We start from the raw sequence: 12647 nt of genomic DNA on the forward strand, positions 1-12647 counted from the left end.
TTATTATCATTCACACTTCTTTTGAAGCCAATTGAATGAATCAATTGTATTAAACTGTATTTCATTGTATTATGAAAATTGAAACATTTAAAACAATCATGTTATATTGAAGTTGTATTCAAAAGCCACAAACTCTAGCTGCTCCAATATAAATGTTCCACAATTTGAATGTTATTTGCTGCTAATTTGAAATTTGAGACTTTTATCCATATTGTAAGATCGTATCAATCTTATTTTGATTCATCATCGTATGAAGAGTTTTAGTTTTTATCTCTTCAATTTTATGACATGGAAATATTATTCATTCACAGATGAATCAGATTATTATCCTAATGTTGATAAATAATGAAGGAGAGTCTTGAATTTCTTCATCCATTACAAACTGCTTTATGATTCAACGAATTTTAACACCTTGACAATGAATTTCATGTAATTTGAAAGCATGCTACAATGAGAGAGTAAATGTTCCATAATTATCACAATAATTATTATAGTCTGCAAGATGTCATTCCAGTCTAAAAACTTGATGAACAAAGAAGACTTCAGTTCTGATATTATTCAAAATTAAGTACCAATTCCACTAGGAAAGTTCCATTAATTTCCATAAAAAACTATTGAAATGTATCAAGTGTCTTACAAGATACTTGAATCTACAATATACTTTGGTCTATGTGTAACCTTATCTAAATTTGGGAGAGGAATAGCACAAGGTTACCTTATTTCCTATCTCCATATCATTTTGATGATGTACTTATTGCATGAATCAATAATGATGGTTAAGGATTAAGTCAATAATTATTAAAATTATTTGGAATCAGTTTTATTAAAATTGTATCTTAATTTAACCTTATCTAAAATAACTTAGAACACACTATCTACAATTCACTGTTTTTAAATAAAATAAATAATCAGCAGCTCGTAAGGTTCAAATCTTACAGGTTCTATTCCAGAATAAAATCAATAAGATGTTCCAACAGATTATTAGAATAACATATTTATGTATTCAGGGCTCACAATAATATTTTCAGGTTCAGGCTTTAGGTTCATAATATGTAAGCATGAATAATAGTTTCTTATTGTCAAGGAAATACTGAAAAATAGCCTACATGGGTGATGAAGGAGAAATAAAAATACTTTTTTTGTGAAAAAGAATCAATAAATTTCATTTCATAAAGAAATCACATTCATATTATCTTTCAATTTACCTTACGAGCTGTGACTTGTTATTTCAAGTAATAACTATTGTTAGGCCATTTTAACACTGCAATTATTAACTCTTGATTATTTTTAACATCTTTACAATTAACATGTAGTAATCAAAATTATACTTGTTTGACAAGAATAAGCTAATTGTGATTCTCTAGTCCTCGAACAACTAAAAAATAATCCTCAATATTGTCTAGATTTTTAAAATATGCTCATCTTCATTCTTCATCTTCACCTGGATTGAATCATGTCAATATCTATTCAAAATTATTTATCAATTTTTCTCATCTCAGGCTGTACATATTCGTAAAATACACTGTTGATCAACATAGAACTAATATTATTTATTGATAATGTCCATTGAATTTTTGGTGATTAATTCATTTCATAATTGAATAGACTTGAAACGTTGTCAAAAATCCACTTTAATTAAATAAAAATTAATATTTCACAGGAGTCAAAAATCCACTTTAATTAAATAAAAATTAATATTTCACAGGAGTCAAAAATCCACTTTAATTAAATAAAAATTAATATTTCACAGGAGCATGCATGTGTGAGCACACACGAAAACATGCTCCTGTAAAATATTAATTTTTATTTAATTAAAGTGGATTTTTGACTCCTGTGAAATATTAATTTTTATTTAATTAAAGTGGATTTTTGACTCCTGTGAAATATTAATTTTTATTTAATTAAAGTGGATTTTTGACTCCTGTGAAATATAAATTTTTATTTAATTAAAGAGGATTTTTGACAACGTTTTAAGTCTATTCAATTATGGAAAAGTTCCTCAACATCAACATTCACGCTACAAACTTAATTCATTTCATTATTAGGTTTTCTTACATTTCACAAACAAACTTAAATTCAATGTTCATATTCTAAGAGGATATTTTGTAGTGGATCTCAATCTACTTGGAACTATATTTTTCCAGAAATTGTTCGATGTTGAAATAATTGTTATACACTTCACTATTCTGCAATTCCAGAGAAACACTACGAGATTTTTTGAATCAAACACTTAGACATCAAAGCTTGGATTTCACCCAATTTGAAAAACTCTGGTTAATGCAGTACCGTAGTTAAAGGACACAGTTATTTTGAAAATCTAAGTTTACAGATTTCCATTGATTCCTGGATGTTTTGAACCCAAATTTATTAAACCTTACGAGCTGCAGCACTGCTCGCTCTCTCTCTCACTCTCATTTAATATCAGTTCATTTTTACTGTCTGTTTTATCTCGGAATCGGAATGTGTTTCACATCGAATTGATTGCAAAGGAACACGGAACAGTCTCTGCTTCTCACTGCACTCATGACGTCATCGAGGTGGACTCCCAACACGCCTCGTGAGCTTTGAGGTAGCCTGCAAAAAATGAAAATTAAATTTAAACAATTATTGTATAAAAAACTGAGAACAAATTAGGTATTGAAGAATCCTTATAGGCCTCTTCACACCTATAGTGAGGTCCACGTTATAATGACAGTATTTGATCAACTTTGTTTTTGCTATCCTTGTCTATCATTCGATAAAGCCGGTGGTACTATCCTTTTCCAGGTCCACAACGATGACAATTATGTTTTTGACAGTGTAGAAATATAATATTAATTAATGCAGAGAATCGGCATCGCTATTCTTCTATCTTTATCCACTGCCATTATAACGTGGACCACACTATAGGCCTCTTCACACCTAGCGTAGCGTAGCTATATAGTGAGGTCCACGTTATAATGGCAGTGGAGAAAGCAACGTTGCCGATCCTCTGTCTTGTCAATGCCTTCTATAGATGGTAGCTGATACAGGTTTATTGATGTAATATTAACTGTTCATTCTCGTTTAAAATAATCAATTATATTTTATTAAGCAAGAAATTATATTTTTCAATAATTTCATAATGTATTTTCATAATTAGGATGAAATATTCTGTTAAATAATTATTAATTCTACATTGTTGAAAGGCAACAGAGCAAAGCGAGAAAGAGATAGCGCTATCTGCTTTGTTGAATGATAGACAAGGATAGCAATACCATTGCTAATCAAACACTGCCATTATAAAGGTGCGTACAGATATACGCGCCGCGAACATGAGTAATTCACTTTTAATCAGCTGATTATATCTGTATTTTTACAGAAACGGTAAGATACATATATAAAAAGCTTTGCATCAGCTGATTAAAAGTAAATTGCTCATGTTCGCGGCGCGTATATCTGTACGCACCTTTATAATGGCAGTGTTTGATTAGCAATGGTATTGCTATCCTTGTCTATCATTCAACAAAGTGGATAGCGCTATCTCGTTCTCGTTCTCTATTTCGTTGATTATATCTGTATTTTTACAGAAACGGTAAGATACAGATATAAAAAGCTTGGCATCAGCTGATTAAAAGTGAATTGCGCATAAATCTGTACGCACCTTAACATATGGACCTCACATATCTTTTTGAAGTGTTAGCATTCCTCATATCTAACGTTTGTTGCTACCCATTCTGCCAATGCTCACATTATAAAGAGAATATCACTATTAATACTATTAATATTACTATTAATATCACTATTAATATTATTAATATCACTATTAATATCTACTAATACACGTGTGATGGTGAATTGGTGGGTCAAGAAATATAATAATCATAACGGCAGCTCCGGCATCAGATTCACTTTTTGTTTCATTTTCATCTGTGGGGGGCTCCTCAATAGTGGAAGAAGGAGGATAGAGGGGTAAATGGAGGGGAAAGGATGGAATCTGATCAGTCTGGAAGTAAGTGGGTCATGAAGAAAGTGAGATTTGAAGTCCTCGCAACCGGTTATGAAGATTCCTCCTCTCCTCCTCCTCCTCCCATCCTCCTCCTCCACCAGCAAAAGTAAGAAGATATCTTATTTGCTAAGGGGGGGGAGAGGTAAGGTCCAGCCTAGGTCCTAGACTCTAGCTAGAAGGAGGAGGGTGGTCAGACCTCATAACTGTTTTTCTAAGGTCATTGACACACGCAAGGAGAAGTCACGGAGTGCCTACTGACATTTTTATGTCTCCATATATATTTCAAAAGGATGCTTCACTCGATGACTGCTTTTATTGGCTTCTGACTATTACCAGAGACAAGAATAATATAGTACTATCCTTCATATACTTACTTATCCTTCATCTATGCTATTACTCATAGTACTTACACTGTACTTTAATACATTTTTCTGCCTATTTTTCACTGTACTTATATAGTACTTGAATCACTATAATGTTTGCTCATAATAGATTATATTATTAGATCATAATAGGGTTGGAGGCTACTTGAATTTATCTGGATTGGTTTTTCCAAATTTATGTGGGCTTCGACATATTCCAGAACTTGAGGTGAAGATTGTTCTCAGCAGTTATTTTTTTGCTCATCTGTGACCTTCTTGAACTGTACGCTCGTATTAGGTCAGTTTTCTTTTGATTTATAGTCACTCCCAAGTTTTTCTTTCTATTCTAAGTGACTTCTAAGCTTTTCATTCCAGTTCATAGTAATGTCATTCCCATTGTCACTCATTGATTATTCATCAATGTTTGTAAAACAGTTATTATAATCGAAATTGTGCTGTCAAAATTTCTGTTGTAATTACATTCATTGCTGTTATTATTATTATTCTGTTATATATGTAATAACATAAAATCTCAGTTGTAGAAACTGGAATTAATAACTTGAAACCTAACTTATGAGTTGAATATAAATAAATCCAAAGGTGAGAACAGAATGAGTAAGTCGCGATGAAGATTTTGATTTCGATAGATGCCACTAAACAGCTGGCAATGATAAGAGATTTGGAGTCATCATAATACATAGCATAAATGAATATAGAAGGTCGATCGCGAGCTAAAACACTACCTCCGTGAACAAAGCCGTAGTGCATTCGTGTGACGTCAGCACAGGTAGGGCTCCTACACCAATAAAAAATTCGTTTATTTCAGCTGATCTATATCAGCTCGTGGTTTTATTGGTGTAGTACACCTACCTGTGCTGACGTCACACGAATGCACTACGGCTTTGTTTACGGAGGTAGTGGCTGAAAGCTACATATTATCGACCTGACCGTTCTATTCGCACCATTAGTTGTTAATCTTTGTAAATCTATTGTGTCGGTTGCACAGATGCCGGTTAAATTTTAATCGCGATTAATTTCTCGAGAACCAATCAGTCAAAGCTTTTTCAAAAAGAAGGCTTCTGTGACTAGCTCTCATGAAATTAATCACTATTAAAATTTAACCGGCTTTTGTACAACCGGCCTTTGGTAGTAATTGCTGATATCTTTGTGAACTGTTATCTCTGTAAATATCCATATATTGTGAATTAATTCCAATTTTTTTATCGAATATAAGTCATTCAATATTGTCACTTTATTATACGTCATCCATTCAATGTTATTGATTCACTTATTCTATCATAGATAGTATGATTTCAAGTATACTTTTCAAAAATCTTTCATATTAATCGCTTGAGTTTCCAAACAGCATTCCTGAAAACGGTAGATGACTGCTATAGCTGTAATGATGACTCCAAAACGATAAGTGAAAGGTGGACCACAGTGAGATGATTATTATTTGTGAAAGGCCGACAAAGAGAGAAATGGAAAGGAAAGAGAGGGAGTGAGAGACAGATAGAGTGAGAGAAACGACGGAGGAGAGGTGCAGAAAGGTTCAAACGAAAGTAAATTGGTGATAACTGTAAAATCAAGGCCAATGCCTCTACTAACTACTTATTACTACAGCTAACATTGGCACTGCTAAAAAATACTATCTTGAGGTCATTCACCATTACAAGCGGATACCACACGCCGTCTTCTTCTTCTTCCTCTTTTTTTTCTTCTTCTTCTTCCTCTTCCTCTTCTTCTCCTTCTTCGTCACCACCTTTTCCTTATCTTTTACTCCAGCTTTTTTTGCCCTATTACCATAGGTAAGGAAAGTATTGCTTTCCGAAAAAATTATGGTACCCCAATTTCTACATTTCTATACGTTTCAAGGTCCCCTGAGTCAAAAAAAGTGGTTTTTGGGTATTGATTGGTCTGTATGTGTGTGTGTATGTGAGTATGAGTGTATGTATTTATTTATTTATTTACAATGCAAATAACACTAATGTAATAACATTGAAAGATAGAATAATATGGTAGTCCTTGTGCTATTTTTTCTTTCAAATCTATAGATGACAAAGTCCAAGATAAGGTTAGAATTTCGCGTGTACAACGTGCGTCTGTGTACACGATATCTCATCTCCCAATTAACGGAATGACTTGAAATTTTGAACTTAAGGTCCTTACAATATAAGGATCCGACACGAACAATTTCGATCGAATGCATTTCAAAATGGCGGCTAAAATGGAGAAAATGTTGTCAAAAACAGGATTTTTCGCGATTTTCTCGAAAACGGCTCCAACGATTTTGATCAAATTTATACCTGGAATAGTCATTGATATGCTCTATCAACTGCATCAAGTCCTATATCTGTAAAAATTTCAGTAGCTTTGCCCCATCTATGTTAAGTTTGATTTTAGATTCTCAATTATCAGCCTTCATATACAATTCAAACAAAAAAGTTTAAGTGGAAAAGATTGAGCATGAAAATCTCTGTAATTAATGTTCAGTAACATTTCCACCTAGAATTGAAAATAAGCTTGAAATCCGAGAAAATATGTTTATTAAATTGGCAACTCCTGGTTCTATTAAATCATTCACTATGAAGAGATAGCAGTCCTCGTGTGTTTCCAGCGTTTTTGACCTATCACCAGCTGTCTCATATCTTTGAATAGTAGACTTGAGATGCGCGAGTACACTAGCGTCAGGTGATCAATTTTCTTAACGGCAAGGAAAGTTGTGTGAGTGCGCCACATCAGATTTTTGGATTTGGATGTACATTGAGCTTAGGTTAATTTGTAGATAAGATCTTTATTTTATTACAGTCCATAAATGATCGTGAAGTTATTAATATCAATCACTTTTAATATAATAAATCTATTAAATCTTAGTGAAAACTAAATAATAACCAGTCCCGTCCAGGTTACTGAATTATAACCTAAACTCTTCAAATGTTTTTAAAATTTTTACAAATATTTATTTTCAACCTTCCGGTTGTCGCGCCCTTCTCAATCACACAAGCAGTCGCGTGTTGTATGTTGTACAACATCCAATTTTCCAAGTGTTATGTACTCTATTTACTGTCAACATATCAATTAATTGTATTATTACTTCTTCCATCTTCTTTGATTATTTTGCGCCAATGAACATTTGGATGATTACCAATAATTCATAGCCCAATAAGGTACAACAAGCAAAGCCATCAATTCTGTGTTATTGGTTCGTTGACAGTCCCCGTATACAGTCTTTCCCTATCTTATGCACAGTGCGACTTATGCACTGTCGCGACTAAATGGCACCTAAAGATTGAATCATTGCTCGGTTGATAATGCATCTCAGTTGAGTGATGGAGGGAAAGTTTTGGAATGCAGAGGTGACTCATTCACTGACACCACCCAATTCAATACTTTTGTGCACTGATTTGTGCACTTTTTTACACTGTTGTATTTGACACTGTTGTATTTTTTACAACAGCGCGACTGCCGGAAGGTTAATCAATTGATGTTGAAATTCTGGGGCTTTTCATGTCCTATTCAGTTATTGACCGGGGTAAATAGTAGTTTGGTTTATTTATAAAAGCAGGATAAGCAAGCATCTACAATATTGAGATCCATGTTGACAGTAGATGACATTTAGTTGACGAGTATTTGTTATTCCCAAAACGAGCAAATGCTCGGCAAACCACGCATGTGTGTAGATAGATGTGTGCTCGTTAATCGGCAAATATCGGGGACCGAGCTTCGCTCTGGAGTACAAAAGCATAAAAAATTTATTACGAAAGAAGAAATTATAATAACATACAGAAATGTTCTATCTAATCACAGTAAATTCCCAGAGGAATGCAAAAATTTCCCTCATGAAAGCCCAGTTGCACAAAAGCCGGTTAAATTCTAATCCTGATCAGCTTCACGTGAACCAAAACAGAGAAAACCATTTAAAATATATGGATCTACTGGAATTAATCAGGATTGAAAATAACCCGGCATTTTTGCAACCGGCACTAAGTACCTGATTGAATGTCTACAAAAGTTCAACAGCTGAGTCATAATTTTGACACAGTTCCACACACATGAACTCGCTCACCTCACTTCCATCACCAACAGACGACGAAATAATTATTATCATCTGTTTTTCCAAGAATGAATAATAATTATCCCTTTAATGTCCTTAAGCGAGTTTTCCCAGGGATGAGACCTAGTGCAATCGAATCTTTATATTATAAACCTACTATGTTCTGAATTTCGTGAGAATCGTTAGAGCCGTTCTCGAGATCCGGTGAAATACAAACATATAAACATCTGAACATATAAACAGAAGTTGCTCGTTTAATAGTATAGGATAGCAAGACGAACACCCAACATTCGATGCTTGTCTGAATCCGGCTTCAATATTGCATTTTGTTGCCGTATCAATTTAGATACAGTATCATGTGATCCGTATCATTTTTGATGCCAGCGCCATCTATCCTGTTTCCTTACAACTACATTAAGCTTTTCCCTACTCAATTTCCCGTAAGCGCAACTATTAACAAGATTTTTTATTGAATTCGTGAGGAACTTTATCAATTTTTATCACGAAGAAACATTTTTTGATGCGTGTAGAAGTCACAAAATGTATTTAAATGCAATTGGCATTGTATTTGTTACTTATAAATGACTTTTAAGTTGCTGCCTCTCGCTAGAGTTTTGTGGGAGTGTTCAAGTGCCCTTGTTACAGAAAGGCAACTGGTATACTTGAATGATTTGAAGTATATTTGGATTCTCAGTTAAATAGGATTTTTCTAGTTGAGTACTTTTTTGGAGGATCATTGTGAATGAATGCCTTTCGGGGTATTCTCATGATGATTCCATCAACCACAATAATCATACATGTAGGGATGGCAAATTTTTACAACTATCGATATACCGATTTTTCTATATATCGTAAGGCAGGTATCGATGGTACCGATTATAGGGACGTTCCGATACCGCCATTCTTTCGATACTTGGTATCGAATCGGTATCGAAAGGAGGGTATCGATATTAGTAAAGTATCGAAAGAAGAGTATCGATACCACGAGTATCGAAAGAAAAGTATCGATACCGATACCACAAGCATCGAGTGAGCATTAAGTATCGGAATTACCAACTAAAATACTTATCTACTAACTGCAAAACTGCAATCTATCAAGTATAGTCTCAATAGTCTGTCGAAACAAAGAAGACCCTCTGGCAAGATGGGAAAATGACTCCAGCTTGGTCAATAAGGGTATCAATACGTTTCTTTCGATACTTTACTAATATCGATACCCTCCTTTCGATACCAAGTATCGAAAGATTGGTGGTATTGGAACTGGAACATCCCTGAAGATGGGTAAATGACTCAAGCTCGGTCAATATTGGTTCAAAAATTATCAATTTGATTTCAAATTGTAGGAATATTTGTTCAAGAATTATAAATGTGGTCTTAATAGTAGATCAAATTTGATTTCAAATTGTAGGAATATTTGTTCAAGAATTATAAATGTGGTCTTAATAGTAGATCAAATTGATAATTTTTGAACCAATATTGACTGAGCTTGAGTCAGTTATGTACTGTTTGTTATTAGTGATGTCATAATGTCTGGTAACTGCTACACTGGGCTATAATTCAGTACTATAATTCTCATTTATATTAATCCTTATAATCTTCTAAAATTTATATAAAAATGTATTTATGATTATGTCATTAATTGAAGTGAACTACTTTTTTATCCATTTCGCCATTCGATACCGTTTCGATACGCCAACATGCATATCGATACCAGTAAAGTATCGAATCATTCGATACCGATACCGATACCACCGGTATCAAAAGCAAAGTATCGATACCAGTAAGTATCAAAAGTATCGGAACGTCCCTTCCGATATATCGGGAGCAAAATATCGATAAACCCGATGTTAGAGATAGAATATACTACTCGTATACGTGTATGTGTACATCGTATACATCATCATCGTATACATCTACTCGTATACATCATTTTAATCGCTTTTGTTTGGACGTATTGCTCAAAACACACTGTAATATTCAATTTATTGATTTTAACATAAGATTTTAGATTTATAATGGAGGAAACTTTGAGTTTATTCATTTATTTACTACTAAAACATAATATTATATTTGTTCAGGCCTCTGGCCTCTCACAAAAAATAAGGAAACGAACCATTGGACAGGTTTTTGGGACCACCAAGTTCATGAAAAAATTACTTGTTAATTTATTTGTTTACTACACTTCAGTCTTCGGTGGGATACATTAGAACAGCTTATTTCAGAAAGGGACCTGAGTCAATTTTTATCAATTTTCAGTTTATGCTGGATTCAGTTACTATGGAGGTAGACACATAGTTTAGTGCAGAAAAGAACCCGATTCAATGTCTATATCACAGAGAAATCATATGACAACTACTATGTTTATTGCAGAAAGGGACCCAAGTCAGTGACTGAAGTACTTTTCTGCACTAAAGTAGCAAGTTGGTAAACCTGCATCTTGTCCGCTACAGCTGGTATTATTATTATTTAAGCTTAGAGGTTAGGTATTCTGCATTTTGCAATTAATTCAACAACACTTATTATAAGTGTTAACACTGCTTATTACTATTGTAATTTCAATGTCTCTAAAGTTGATCCGAATACAATACAACTTCCTCAAGCACTAGCTTATACTAATTCAGAAATGATACCTTTGAAAAAATAAAAAATTTAAGACCTCAAGAAAGCTTTGAAGTATGTCCCTCATGAACATGAGCCTTTTTATCAAAAAATAAAATTTTCAGAGCAGAATCAATAGAATATCAAAAATGTGAAGCTATCTGCTCTCATATCGCTGTATTTGTGTCAAAGTTATGAATAGTAAAATGAAATTGAATTTCTTATAGTCAGAGTTGATAATTTTATTGCAGAAAGGTACCTAAGTCCATGAAATACAGGGACAAAAATAAATTTTATACTTAAACTATCTCATAAAATAGGATATTATGGGTACTAACAGACTTGTACAGATGTAGTTGGCATAAAAAAAATCATCAGGTCGAAAAAATTCGGATTGTTCTATCCAGACAGTTTTTGCAGTTTTCTGAAAAATCACTAAAAGTGACTCAGGTCCCTTTCTGAAATAAGCTGTTCATTTAGAAAAAATTATGAATTCTCATTTATAGGCTAGCGTGGATGAGAAGTTTAGATGAAAATATTTAATGCTTCAAATTATTAATGAGAGGATCATTCAGTAGAAAATAGGCCAAATTCATTCAATAAAACAATCATTCCTGAGAATTCTAAATTTACAAAAGTATTATCGTAACACTCAATTTACTGGCCATAATCATCTACTATATTATTTAATAAGAGCCATAATAGCCAAAGATGACATCTTGACATGAATGTAATGAACGCGAGAACGAAGAACGAGAACGCCAAGGAAGAGTCGAAGACAGAACGATATATTGCAAGGAATATATCGATATTAGCGATGTATCGGTACAAAAATATCGATATTAGCAACATATCGATATATCTGAAGCAATATATTGATATATCGATGGCAATATATCTATATATCGATGCCAATATATCGATATATCGATGCCAATATATCGATATATCGGAAGCAGTATATCGATCTTTCACAAATATCGATATATCGTTGCCATCCCTACATACATGGAATGGCAATTCCTCAGACCGCTAAGATTAGAAGTCTCTTCTTTAACTATCTCTTTCTTCTTATTCGTCTACTCCAGTCTTCTTTTTCTCCTTCTCCTGCCTTCACCATCACCTCCTCCTCGTCAACATACTTATTCTTCTCCATCTTCTTTTCCCTCTTCTCCTTCTCTTTATCCTCCTCTTCCTCTATCACGGTTCTACCATTATTACGATTCTATTTTCACCACCACTTTCCAAATTCGAAGCTCTTATTCTTCGCAGCAGATCAATTACCTCAATTTCTGAATATTTGTTTTTGATCACACAGCTAGTAGAACTTATTCTAATTTGCTAGACAGTCAACTTCAAATAATTAACTTTGTGCCGGTTGCGCAAAAATCAGTCAAGTTTCAATCGTGATTAATTTAACGAGAACCAATCAGAGAAGCCTTCATTCGAAAAAGCCTTCTCTGATTGGATCTTGTGAAAATAATCACGATTAAAATTTAACCGGCTTTTGTGCAACCAGGTCTTAGACTTGGAGATGCCTTTTTCATGCCCAATGTCATTTCATAAGCAAGAGGGAGAAGAGTAAATGATGAAGGAGAAGGAGAGTGAGAGAGGAAGAAGATTGGAACAAAGAGAAGGACAAGAGTGAGAAGGAAGAAGAAGATTG

The 12647-nt window shown here is 33.6% G+C and overlaps 1 protein-coding gene across 2 annotated transcripts in view; it reads right to left on the reverse strand.

Moving 5' to 3' along the window:
- Positions 1-1916: 1916 nt before the first annotated feature.
- LOC111047755 overlaps positions 1917-12647 on the reverse strand; it is a 100313-nt gene continuing 89582 nt past the window's right edge. For both annotated transcript variants that reach the window (XM_039438362.1, XM_039438361.1), the window contains exon 10: positions 1917-2574. In XM_039438362.1, the coding sequence (XP_039294296.1) occupies positions 2445-2574 (130 nt within the window). In that variant the 3' untranslated portion in view covers positions 1917-2444. The remainder of the gene's footprint in view (positions 2575-12647) is intronic.

The sequence above is a fragment of the Nilaparvata lugens genome, chromosome 11, assembly GCF_014356525.2.
Source record: "Nilaparvata lugens isolate BPH chromosome 11, ASM1435652v1, whole genome shotgun sequence".
NCBI lineage: Eukaryota > Metazoa > Arthropoda > Insecta > Hemiptera > Delphacidae > Nilaparvata > Nilaparvata lugens.